This window comes from Zingiber officinale, chromosome 4A (genome assembly GCF_018446385.1).
Source record: "Zingiber officinale cultivar Zhangliang chromosome 4A, Zo_v1.1, whole genome shotgun sequence".
Lineage (NCBI taxonomy): Eukaryota > Viridiplantae > Streptophyta > Magnoliopsida > Zingiberales > Zingiberaceae > Zingiber > Zingiber officinale.
This window is the reverse complement of record NC_055992.1, coordinates 91,921,263-91,935,304: the sequence shown is the minus strand read 5'-3', so window position 1 is coordinate 91,935,304 and position 14,042 is coordinate 91,921,263. Positions and strand designations below refer to the sequence as shown.

At 39.9% G+C, this 14,042-nt stretch overlaps 1 protein-coding gene and 1 pseudogene across 1 annotated transcript; one reads left to right on the top strand and one right to left on the bottom strand.

The window, feature by feature from the left end:
• The first annotated feature begins 941 nt into the window (after window positions 1-941).
• Window positions 942-1,114, top strand: LOC121973969 (annotated as a pseudogene).
• Window positions 1,115-2,616: 1,502 nt separating this feature from the next.
• LOC121973437 (CASP-like protein 4C1) lies at window positions 2,617-3,673 on the bottom strand. Its single transcript, XM_042524869.1, has 3 exons — window positions 3,322-3,673; window positions 3,124-3,262; window positions 2,617-3,037 (listed from the first exon to the last, which is right to left on the bottom strand). Exons 1-3 carry the CDS (start codon window positions 3,519-3,521, stop codon window positions 2,816-2,818), a joined length of 561 nt encoding a protein of 186 aa, XP_042380803.1. The 5' UTR covers window positions 3,522-3,673; the 3' UTR covers window positions 2,617-2,815.
• Window positions 3,674-14,042: the final 10,369 nt, after the last annotated feature.

Below are 14,042 nucleotides of genomic sequence, written 5' to 3'. Positions count from 1 at the left end.
AGGCGTGCAGGGCATTGTTATATTTTGAGCAGATTGAAATTTGATAAAGTTTTAGGGATATTTTTGTCCAAAAGAGTAAAAATCAGAGAATAATTTTGGGTAGGGGTGTAAACGAGTCAACCCGCAAGTGAGTTATTCGGGTCTCGGTTCAAAAAAAAAAAAAGATTTGGTCGATTAAGTTAACGAGCTGAGCTGGAGCCTAATTTTGAGCTTGAAAATATTATCGAGTCAAGCTCGAACTTAATAGTATTTAGTTCGTGAGTTTGCGAACATATCATTTAAAGGCTCGAGAATGTGTTCGTTAAACTAAGCTCGTTTAACTTTTCAATGAGTTATTTTCGAACCAAACTCGAGCCGTTTGTGAACTATTTAATTTTATTACAAGTCGAGCTCGAGCTTAAGAATTAAAGTTCGAATCAAACTCAAGCCGAGCTCAAGCTTAGGTAAAATGAATTGATCATGAGCTCGAACCTCTTATTGTTTGGCTCAGCTCGGCTCGGTTCGATTACATCCCTAATTTTGAATTTTTATTTTTATTTTTACCTCTGAATCACATAAAATCTCACACTTTCAAAGTAATCACATTCCATGTTATATGTCCCTACTTGATGATATGGAGGACATGCTCTATTGCTTAGGAATCACTCATTACTTGAACTAAATAGTGTTAAATAATATAACTAGGTAAATAATCTTACTATTTAATTAAGAATATAAACTCTTTAATAACTAATTTTAGTGAAACCCAAAATTAAATTATATTAATATCTTTTTTACACTAAAAATAATTTAAAGGTATATTAGTAATTTTTTCTAGTTATTTTTTATATAAAAAATATACACTGTCATAGTTCTTTTTAATCCCACATCTTAGAATTGACAACACCGCGAGCACAGAAATTTCTATAAATACTTTGGGTCGACGACATTAGAAAGCATACATTTCTCGCCCTTTTGGGATTCTCAAGTGTAGTATCTGTTCTTATCAGTTTAATATATGATATAAAAAATTTAATTAATTTTTTATAAGAGAGTGTCTGTTAGAGTAGCTTGTTGCTGGGGTTCTCAAGCATTGCCCTTACGTTGCACCCTTACTAAGTCCAATTTATAAATCTGAGACATTAATTTATGTGTATTCATGCATTATATTACACATATCGTGTGCGTGATGACTAATTAAGATTATGAATAATAATATTCAATCAAACATGCCCTAAGAGTAACATTATATCCTATAATATTGAGAATTAAGATATTTTTGCCCCCCCCAACTGACTCAATTGCTAAGTGCATGAGATAATGACTATAGTGATTGGGGATTCAAAACTCAATAAGGATCATCATCTCTATGGACTCTTACCCATATATTTATCAATTTAGGTTCTTGTTGAAATCTCTCGATGATATGAAATAGTTGTGAGGGGCGTTAACATGGCGCTACCAAGAGAGTTAAGATATTTCCTAAGATCGTAATTTGCTTCGATGAGAAAAGTTAAAAAAAAATATAGAAATTATCATAAACACTCTAAAATTTTAAATAAAAATGTCCAGACAATTGCTAGACCGCCAAGCCGAAAGGCCACGTGCATGGCACGTGTATCATATAGTTTAAGAAAAATATAAACATTAATCTAAATTTAAAATTAATTTTAATATTACTTTTTCATAATTTTTAGAGGCTTAAACTGAAATTTTTCCCTTTATTTACAATCACATATTCTATTTGTTATTTATAATGAAATATTAAAAAAAATAGATAAAGACAAACTTCGGATCTTTCCTGGACCAATAATTATAGACTCCATTGCAGCAAATTTGCTACAACAGCTGGGATTTACATGGAGACTAGGGGGACTATGCCTACGTGCCAGTGTAAATCTGTCTCTATGTTAATAGTTATCGTAGTTTATTCACTAAGATCAAGTAGAGCATTGATGAATTTATCATGCAGTGTCGTAGTTTATTCACCTAGATTAAGTAGAACATCAACGGATCTACCGTGCAGTTGTCGACAACCATCGACAGATCTCCCTTAGATTTTACATGGTGGAAATTGAAGAGATATGTAATTTTGGTTGTGATCTTGACGTTGAGATAGATGATGTGCGTAAACCCCGAGCTCTAAGATGCTAGATCCGACGACGGATGACGGGGACTTTGGCCATGTTCTGGATGGTGAAGAGCTTTACCTAGCGCACACAGTGACAAAGGGTGGTGCTAAGATGGTTGACACCGGCAAACCAAGAGTCAATTTCTGAAAACAAAATCTCTTCTTAATATTCTCATAAGACGGCGGAGGATTCTAAGTAAAGATAGGGTTGTAAACGAGATGAACTTAGGAGTAACTCTAATTAGCATTAGTTAAGCTAACTAAACTTATTTAAATTTATTTAATAAAATAATTGAATTAAATCAAATTAAATATAAAAAAAATTAGACCGTTTAAATTTGATTTAATTTTTATTTCAATTTAGTTTGATTTAAATTAATTTATTTAGATAATATTGAACTTATAATTAAATTTATTTGATCAATTAAAAATTTTATATTTTTAAAATTTATATATTTTGAGACCTTTTATTATTTATTTATTTATTTAATTAAAAGCTGAGAGGATGATTAAGGGAGTGGTCGTTGTTTATTCATCAATACCAATCACTGAGGCTTAGCACACGCTAGCTCGTTGACACCTAACACTGCTGACTGTATGACCTTTAAATACAGTATATAATAATTATTTTTGTTCAAAAGCTAAAAATCCTGGATCCACAGTGCAATGGAACTCTGCTTACGTACGTACGTACGTACGGCCACTCTACCGGATTTGTTGCCGGCCGGAACCTGTTGTCAGGTAGCCGGCGATCCGATACCCAGTGATTAGAGCCGTCAGCGCCAGGAAGACGAAGGCAGCGAACCCCATCGCCACCGCCACGTCCGCCTTCACGCAGAACCCTCCCTCGCACGCTCCCTGGCCCCTCACCCTCCGCGCATCCGCCGCCCACGCCGCCCCCGCCGCCACAGCCATGTACGCGAACGCCTACGCCATATTCAATGTTTATCTAGTGATTGTTTACAGACTAATAAAGTAGCGACCCTGTTGAGATTATAGTATACGAGACTCACCTGGTCGTGAGCGAAGTCAAAGAGGAGCTGCATGGGCTCCGGGAAGAGCGTGGCGCCTCCCGTCAGGATCTGGTAAACGGCGGCACACGTCTCGAAGAGTGCGTAAGCGGCCACGATGGCGTTCGCCGCGAGCAAGAACCTGGGCCACTCCCCGACATCAATACATGAGAAACGGAGAGGGGAAAGGAAATTCAGTACCGGAAAGAATTGAAGCGGAGCCAGGAAGGGGAGGAGATGGTGGCGGTGACGATGACGGCGGCCAAAGCGAAGCCGAAGGTGACGATGCGGATCAGCAGAATGAGGAAGTGCAGGCGGCTGCGGCGGTGGTGATGAAGTTCTGGGAACGGCGGCCTGGAGGGGAAGGCGTCGCCGCCATGGTTGTGGAGTGGGGAGGCCATGGAAATACAATGGAAGAATTGATCGGAGGAATCAAATGAATGGATTGAAAACGGGTGGAATCACGAGAAGGAAGGGGGAAAGTAGTGCGGGTAGCGCGATATGATTGATGCGCACAGTTACTCAGTCGCCCACTGTTGCTAGGCTTCGTGTTGGCCCTTTCACGTTCTGGTGGAGCCGCTCGGTTTCTCGGTTGGCGTTAGCATTAAATTTTGCCGTCAACGCTCAGCGAACAGCCGGGTCCGCGACGCGAATTCTATGGGTTTGAATTCAATCGAATCCCACGTTCAAAAAGATTTAGAAAAAAACTAATGAATTTAAAAAGATACCTGATATGTTTATTAGCATGAGTCCTAATCATAAAGATCTAAATTTAAAATGAATAATATTATATTATTATTAAATTTTATAATGAATAATATTATATCATTATAAAAATATATGAATATTTTTTAAATATAATAAATTAGTATTAGAATCATGGTCTAGATATGATATAATATGAAATTACCTTGAACGAAATTAAGGGTAGGCTTGGGAGTAGGTTAGGTTAATCGGATGCTCGTATCAGGGGGAGAGTCAGGATGTCAGATGCTCGCGAGGAGGCCTGGTGCAGATCGGGATGACCGATTGCTTGCGGGGAAGGTCCAAAGTGGGTTAAGGTGATCGGATGTTCGCGAAGAGACCTGGAGTATGTTAGGGTGATCAGATACTCGTGGGAAGGCTTGGAGCATGTAAAAGTGATCGGATACTCGCGAGGAGGCTCAGACCATGAGAGGAATAATAGTCCTTCATTTGAGGGGATGATTGTTGGGATTCGATCAAAATCCAATGTTGGAAAGATTTAAGAAAGATCACAGGTTTAAAATGATATATGATATCTCCATTGACATGAGACTTTTTGGGGAGAGCCCAAGAGCAAAGCCATGAGGTCTTAGGTCAAAAGTGGACAATATCATGCCATTGTGGAGATATATGAACATCCTTTGGGTACAACAAATTAGTATCAGAGTCATGGTCCAGACCAGATGCAATGTGAGGCGACTTTGAACGAAGTTAAGAGTAGACCCGGAGTAGGTCAAGTTAGTCGGATTGGGGGGGGGGGGGAGCGGGTCAAGGTGACCGGATACTCGCGGGGAGGCCCGGAGTATGTCAGAGTGACATGATGCTCGCGGGGAGGCCCAAACCATGAGAGTAATGGTGGTCCTTCGTCTGAGGGGAGGATTGTTAGGATTCAATCAAAGTCTCACATTAAAAAAGATTTGGAAAAGATCATAAGTTTAAAAGGATGCATGATATCTCCATTGGCATGATGCTTTTTGGGAAGAACCCGAGAGCAAAGCCATAAGAGCGTAGGCCAAAAGTGGATAATATTATGTCATTGTGGAGATATATGAATGAACACAACACTATGGCTGTGACATTATTAGTACGAAGTCTCCGTGCAGTGCTAAATGTGAGCGAGAACACGGGGTTGAGAAAGTTCCTGAATTCGCTACCAATACCTAACTTTGCACAAATACCCCCGTTTTATTATTTTTTTAAGCAATTGACGATATATGGTTTATTCTACCATATATTTAACATATGTGTACCTATATTTATCCAGTTCAGATCTCCTATACCCTAAATCATGATCCCTTCTAAAATGACACATTTTGGATATCGTTTCATTTACGCTCATTGTACTAAAAACTCTTTCGATCCAACAGTTATAGTAATTAGTCTGCTTTTTTACCTTAGAGATTGGACAACCATACCTTACACCCTTAGAGTTTATAAGTTCTGTTGGCCCAGGGTTTCCGCCTATGCTTACCATATCCTTCCAATGTTTATCGTCTGCCGCCGTGATTTAGCCTTTCGACCTTCTTCTTCACTTGTAAGTTTTTCCTTAAGTTTTTTTGGCTCCCTATTTTTTCTTGCACTATGGCTCTCGATGCTCTTGTGAACGTTCCTACTTTGTGGTACACCTTCACCCTTTCTGATTTCAACGGTGGGGAGGTGGACCAAGTCCGGCTAACTTTCGAACTCCCTCAAGATTACCACATTATAATCCCTAACACTCTTTATCATCCCCATCTTCCCCTGACTACATTACCTTTTTTGGAGATCACTTTCTGAGGGATCTTCATTTTCCCATCCACCATTTCTTTTCAAAAATTTCTCAATATTTTCATATCTCTCTCCAGCAGTTGACTCCTAATTCCATCTAACTACTGTGTGGTATAGTTATTCTTTTCCTATACTGTATCCCCCTGACTCCTTGTGTCTTTCACTATTTTATTTTTTGAAGAAATCAGAGGTGGGGGTTTTTATTCTCCAAGCCCGAATGAAGCCTGTCTTTTTCGATAAAATGTTTACTTCGAATAAAGGCTAGAAATCTCACTATTTTCTCATCCAACCGATTCCCCTTGTGTCCTGGCCGACTGGCTAACAAATGGAGCTACCTCATGCGCCAGAGCTGGGCGACTTTCGTTAGGAGCCTATTGTTGGAGAAATCCTAATGGTCTATGCGACCATGTATTTTGGTGTTTGGGCAAAGGGTTTAAGTTAGGTTCACCCTTGTATTTGATATGTATATGTGAATGTGTAGGTTTGCAAGATACACATATGACTCGGCTTCGGGTCTAGTGAAGGATGGAGCATCCGAGGGACAGTGGACAAGGCAGCAAGGACAAGGGCCGAGGGAAGTGACTTCGAGGCATATACAAAGGATACATTGGGGACGAGCCACGGGCTTGAATGCATCCGAGGGACAAGAGCCAAAGGAAGTAGGCTTAAAGGCATGAGGTCAAAGTTGCAATGAAGAGTCAAGTGAGTCGTAAGGGTGAGGGTACGAGTGCTGAGAGATTGTACTTGGGTACTAGTCGACTGGTGGTTTCATCAATCGACTGGTTCAGTCAATTGGGCAGTCAACTGGGAGCAAACAGAATACTTTTGTTCGCTCGGCCAGTGTGAAGCAGTCGATTGGTACTTTCACCAGTTGACTGGTATTGAGTCATTGGGTTGTAACGGTTGAATATCCACAGAGGGCAGTCGACTGATGATTTTGGCAGTCGATTGATAGACCGAGTTTTCCAAACCATGGCCTATATAACCAAGACTTGGAAGCTTGGTTAAGGTTGACGAAATAGAGGTGGTTAACCCCTATTAATAGTCTATCAGTACCCTAGCTTCTCAAGAGTTCTTGTGAGAATTATGGTAAGATTTCTCCACCCACAAGGAGCTACGTGAGCTAGTCGAAGGTCTTCCGGGGAGTAATCCACCGACGGATAGGGATCGTGCACCTTACGGACAGCCGTAGAGTAGGAACTTTATCTCTGAACCAAGTAAATTGATGTGTATTGGTTTGCGTAGTCTTTCCTTATTGTCTTTAGCTTTTGTATTCATATTAGTATTGTATTTTCGCTTGCACACTAACGAATACGTAGGAAGCTATCGAGTTGGGGGTGCCGTCTATCCAACCCCCCTTCTAGCCAGCCATATACAAGATTCCCAACAAGTGGTATTAGAGCCAAGGTCACACTTCACTAGACTAATCACAGAGAAGAGCAATTACAAGAAGATGACTGACTTGATAGAACCACCGAAGTATGAAGGAGGAAGCTTATGGGACATTACCTTTTGGATTGTGAAAATGAAGAACTTCTTCGAGACGGATTGGGATACCATGTTGGTCGTCGAGGAACCATTTGAAGTCCCAAAAGATAAGAAAGGAAAAGAAACTCCGATCGTGATATTGGACGGAAGAGCAAACGTCACGGGCAAAGACAAATTCAAAGGTAATATCGATTTTAATTGATATTTTACCACCTAACATGATAAGTGATGTAAGTGAATACGAGAATGCCTACGATTTGTAGAGAAAAGTAAAGAAAGTTTTAGGCAAAGAATTTATGCCTACACAAGAAGAAGAAGAGTCCAAGGAAATGAGTTCAATTACTCAAGGAGAGGATGTGGACCGACTGGAAGTTGAGCCATGCTCAGCATTCGAGGAGGAGAAGGAGGATGAGGAAGCGTCATCTACATCCTTAAGGATTGAAGAAGATTCCAAGACAAGTGAAGAGGAAGTCTTGGAAGTCAATCTAGCAAGCACCTCCACCGAAATGAAGTTAAAGGATGACATCACTTGCTTCAGGTGCAATGAGAAAGGACACTACAAGAGTAGGTGTCTAATGGGTAAGAAGGAGGTATCTCCTAAAATTAATTCAATTTGTTTGGAATATAATTTGAGTTGTAGGAAGAAGAAGGAGAAGAAGCACATTAGATGCTTCACATGTGGTGGAATGAGTCATTACCACACCAAATGCTCAAGGAAGAGAGAGCTCAAGAAGTTGGCACATTTGAAGATGTGGAAAAATAATGAATGCTCATGTCAAGGGGGAGCTCCAAAGGTAAAGGGTAAGGTAAACCCTAGTTTAAATTTGAAGTCAAATTTAAATTTCTTCATGCATGCTAGGAAAAATAATGATAATCATTATATGCCCATGCAAAATTTTGAATTTAAATATTATGATAGGAATAGGGTTAATGTAGATCAAAACCCTAGGAAATTTATGCATAATAGACCTAGACAATTTAAACTCTCATTACCTAAGGAGAATAAGGTAATAGAGAACCAAGGCATTAATCCCAAGAAGGGGAGACACATGCTTAGGAAGGGTAAGTCTAAGAATGTCCATGGTGGACATGTTGACTCTAGGTTTAGGAACCTAGAAAGGGAGAATCAAGCTTTGAAGGTAAAGCTTGATCAATTGGAGAAAACCCTAGATAGATTCAATATTGGGTCTAGAGGGTTAAGTATGATGTTGGGTAGTTAAAGACTAACAATGATAAATCAGGTTTGGGATACCGATCTAATGTCTCAAATGCTAAGGGAAAGTTTTATGATAGGGTTGCATATGTGATGTGCGTAAATATTATGATCGCTTATGTATATTTTAATGCACATTCACTTGCTTTATACGTATATATTCCTTGCATGATCACCTCTTTTATCATGTATTCATTATATATACTCTTGTGTTTGGATATCTGCTCTTTGTTTGATTTTGTGTTGACAGGGACAACTTTTGGAGAGAAAACGATGATTGTCGACGTACCGAAACAAAGCAGAGAGCACAGCCGTGCAACCTTGCATGGCTGTGTGGCCAATCCAGAGAGGGATCAGAGCACGACCGTGCAACCCTACACGTCCGTGTCTCATAGCCAGCAACCAAGTAAGGAACAGTCGTGCAACCCTGCACGGTCGTGCCCTCCTATGACCGCAACTATGCAGCACACGGCCGTACAACCCTGCACGACCGTGTCCCAGGAGCCGAGCCCGAAGTTTACATGACCATGCCAATTAGCACTGCCGTGCAGCGCAGCCAGAGACAAAGAAGGGCATGGCCGTGCCATCCTTACACGGCCGTGCCGCCGCAGCCGCACCCTAACCTATAAAAGGGTTTTAACCCTTTTCCTCAAGGGGAGAGAGCTGGGAAGCGAGACGTCAATAGGAGAATTACTTTGGTGTTGTTCAACGTCGTCCAGGACATCGATCCAGTGATCTTTCATCACCACATCAACTCCAGAAGCAAAGGATTGAATCCGAAGATTACTTGTCGTCGTTGGATAAGCATACTTCTTCTTTCTCTCTTCGTTTTTGAGGATTGTATGTTTAAATTCACTATGTCTTCGGGTTTTTCTCAGACGTCTATGGAGTAGAGTACTTGTTCTAGGATAAGAGAGTAATTATGAATTGGTTTTGATGTAAGACTTGTATTATGCTTATATTCATTGGATGAGTTCGCTTGCTTTGTTTCGACTACTCGATCTCTATATCGTGTTGATTGATTGTGTAGGAATTGCCAACCTCGTAGAGGGAATACTTTAGATTGTACACTTGAGGGGCTCTAGTGACAGGGGTAACCCGTTCACGGACATCTAGGGTACTTCCTTGGAAGGAGAGGTGACTCCTCCACAAGGAAGTAAGAGACCAAACTAAACTCCTTAATTCTATCCTTGATAACATCAATTAGAGTTGTGTCCTTGTGATCTACCGAGACACCCTAGTGACAGGGGTTAACCGTAACAGGATTTCATAGGGATCGTCTTTGTTTGGTACTTAAGGATAGTTACTTTAGCTTCCGGCGAATGCATGCTGATGGATAATGAGTATAGGATAGTATGTGATACATCAATACCACCACAATGAAACTGAACTCTTAGAACTCTTCATAAACCAGGTTGATTACTTCTCGTTGCTAGTTCTCGTTTCCGCTTCCCAATCTCTTTCGTTAGATTACTTTCAACCATTAATAGTATAGCTAATCCTAAGTGTGCCATCACTAGTGCTTATAACCAGTCCTCGTGGGATCGATAATCTTTATTACTGACGACGAATCTGTGCACTTGCAGAATCATAACAAGTTTTTGTCACCGTTGTCGGGGACTGCGTCTATAACATTAGTGATAATCATATTAGATTAGACTAGACTTTGCTTTCTTTTTCTTTATCTTTCCTTTTTCTAACATTCTGCATTTTATTCCATATATTATTTTTGCATGAAAAAAGTTAACCTTGTAGGAGATTCAATTACCCTACATGCCTGTCTATTTCGCGCTCCCGGTCTGGTCAGATAGGACATGATGTTAAAACTATTAAAGGATTATGGAGCCCCGAAGTATGCTAAAGAGCTAGGGTCCATTGTGTTTCCAGAAATCCTAGCGAAGAATTTTATGCTCAGACCATCATTCATCTCTAAAGTGTAAGAAAATCAGTTTGGGGGATTAGATTCAGAGAATCCTTACTTGCATCTCCTATATTTCCACAACTATTGCAACACACTAAGAGTTGAGGGAGTTCCGACTGATTCAATACAACTTATAGTTTTTCCATTCAGTCTCAGAAGTAATGCAAAGGTTTGGTTCAACACTCTATAGCCGAGAAGCATCAGGACGTGGGATGAATTAGAGAGAAAATTTTTAAACAGATACTTTCCTCCAAAAAGAACCCCTCAGTTGAGGGATCAGATTCTGCACTTCAAGCAACGTGATGAAGAAGCATTGCATCAAGCTTGGGACATGTACCTATCAATTATATATCAGTGCCCACATCACGGTATTGAGAGTTGGATGATTCTTCACATATTTTACATTGGACTCTCATTCCAGAACAAGAGCCTTCTGGACACAGCAGCTGGGGGGGCACTCATGAAAAAAAGTTTGGATGAAGCACAAGAAATAATCCATATGGTGGTGTCAAATCTCAGCGAGTGGTCAGGACAAGACGTGCTAAACTTATCTCTACACCCGATCAAAGCAAAAGAGGATATGAGAGTGTTGATGGATGAAAATAAATTAAGATGCATAGGGAACAAGGTTCGAGTAGAATTAGAGGAATCCATTAGTGTGTGGTGCAAGGATGTACAAAAAATATTTCCTTGGCGTGGAGAGGTCTTATTAAAATCTCCGGGAGGTTTGATATCTACCTCAACATCATGTATGGAGGAGGACTTGGATGATGACGATGATATTGAGGGAATGACTCAAGAAATTGAGGGAGTGCCAGAAGAAGTCGTGGTAAATGAGGAAATACGGTTATTAGAACAGGAACCATCCTTGCCTGAAATTGTACCACCTCAAGTGGAGTTAAAGCCTCTGCTGCCTAACCTTAAATATGCGTTCCTTGGTCCAAATTCCACCTTCCCAGTAATAATTAACGCCAATTTGATGGAGATGGAGGCGCAGAAATTGATCTAGAAGCTGAGAACGCACAGAAAAGCAATCGGATACACCATTGATGACATTAAAGGGATCAACCCTTCGATCTGCATGCACAGAATTCTGCTCGAAGAAGGATATAAAAATTCAATTGACATCAAAGAAGGTTAAATTCAAATTTGAAAGAGGTGGTGAAGAAAGAAGTATTGCAACTTTTTGATGCTGGGATTATTTATCCTATATCAGATAGTGAATGAGTGAGTCCAATCCATGTGGTCCCCAAGATAAGGGATGACTGTGATTAGAAATGAAAATAACGAATTGATTCCAACAAGGACAGTTACAGGATGGCGGATGTGTATTGATTACAGGAAGCTAAATAAGGAGACTAGGAAAGACCATTTTCCCTTACCATTCATTGATGAGATGCTAGAAAGATTGGCAAAACATTCCTATTTTTGTTATCTAGATGAATATTCTGGTTTCTTTCAAATTCCAATATATCCCCTAGATCAAGAAAAGACCACCTTCACATGCCCTTTTGGTACCTATGCTTATCGACGAATGTCGTTTGGACTCTACAACGCACCAGCTACATTTCAGCGATGTATGATGGCAATATTCTTAGATTTCACAGAAAAGATTATGGAAGTATTCATGGACGATTTCTCAGTTTATGGGAATGACTTCGATTCTTGTCTTCTGAACCTTTCTAAAGTTCTTCAGAGATGTGAAGATGTGAACTTAGTTCTGAACTGGGAGAAATACCACTTCATGGTCAAAGAGGGAATTATTTTAGAACATAAGATTTCAGAACGAGGAATTGAGGTAGATAAAGCCAAATAGAGACAATTGAGAAACTACCTCCATCTCTTAATGTAAAAGGGGTTAGGAGCTTTTTAGGGCAAGCTGGATTTTATAGACATTTCATCAAGGATTTCTCAAAAATTTCCAAGCCACTAGCTAACCTGTTGATTAAAGATGCTGAATTATGTTTTGATGATGACTGCAATGAGGTGTTTAAGAAAATCAAGAGTGCTCTCATCTCAACTCCCGTAATTCAAGCTCCAGACTGGGAACTCTCATTCAAAATCATGTGTGACGCCAGTGACTTTGCAGTAGGTGCAGTTTTAGGACAAAGAAAGGACAAAGTACTGCACGCAATCCACTATGCGAGCAAGACATTGGATGCAACCCAAATGAATTATTCTACCACTGAAAAGGAATTGTTGGCCATCGTGTTTGCAATCGACAAGTTTAGGTCCTATCTACTGGGCTCAAAAGTGATAGTGTATTATGATCATGCTGCCATAAGATATTTGCTTAATAAGAAAGATATCAAACCTCGTTTGATCAGGTGGATCTTGTTTCTTCAGGAATTTAATTTGAAAATTAGAGACAAAAAGGGTTGAAAATGTTGTGGCAGATCATCTATCCCGAGTATGGCCAAATGGGCAAAAAGATGTGGATTTTGATCTTCCCATAAATGATGTTTTCCCTGATGAGCATTTGTTGGCAATAAATTCTGAGAGAGTTCCTTGGTATGCAGATTTTGTTAATTATCTTGCAAGTGGAGTACTTCCCCCAAAATTCACCTGGCAGCAGAAGAAAAAGTTTTTCTCAGATGTCAAATACTACATATGGGACGAACCACTACTTTTTAGGAAATGCGGAGATACAATCTACTGAAGGTGTGTGTCGGAAGATGAAATTAAGGAAATTTTATTTCACTGTCACTCATCATCTTACAGTGGACATTTGGGCATGTGAAAAACAGTTGCAAAAATTTTACAAGCAGGATTCTTTTAGTCAAGTCTATTTAAAGACATGAAGAATTTTGTACAGTCCTATGACCAATGTCAGAAGACCGGGAACATTACTAAAAGAAATGAGATGCCACTGAATTGCATCCTTGAAGTGGAATTGTTCGATGCATGGGGAGTAGACTTTATGGAACCCTTTCCTTCATCATGTGGAAACAATTATATCTTGGTGGCAGTGGACTATGTGTCGAAATGGGTAGAAGCCATAGCTTCTCCTACCAGTGACGCCAAAACAGTAATTAAACTATTTAAAAAGGTGATTTTTCCACGGTTCGGTGTACCTAGGGCAGTTTTTAGTGACGAGGGTTCGTACTTCATTGAAAGACAGTTTGAAAATTTGCTAAAGGAATACGGAGTTAGCCACAAAGTAGCAACACCCTACCATCCCCAGACCAATGGACAAGCAGAGATTTCCAATCGGAAGATCAAATCAATATTAGAAAAGACAGTGTCTAAAAGCATACTGTACCACTTTTAAGACTCCAATTGGTATGACCCCATTCTGACTTGTATATGAAAAGTCGTGTCATCTTCCAGTAGAATTAGAATACAAGACTTACTGGCGATAAAGCAGCTTAACATAGACCTGAAGTTAGCAAGAGATAGAAGGAAACTCCAATTAAATGAGCTTGATGAGTTGAGGATGGATGCCTACGAACATGCCAAATCCTACAAAGAGAGAATTCTCAAAGAGATGGCATGATCAACATATCATGCGGAGAGAATTCAAGGAAGGGGACTCAATGCTGCTATTTAATTCAAGATTGAAACTTTTTCCTGGAAAGTTAAAATCAAGATGGACAGGACCATTCCAAGTCAAGAAGGTTTACCCGTTTAGAGTTGTTGACATTTGGAGCGAGGAGCGTGGAGAATTTAAAGTAAACGGGCAGCGTTTAAAAAAAATACCTCCACGATGTGATGGCAGAGGAAGATATGCTGATATACTTCTCAGATCCACATCCACCTGAATGAGTTAAAACGGGGTCGAGTTAAAGA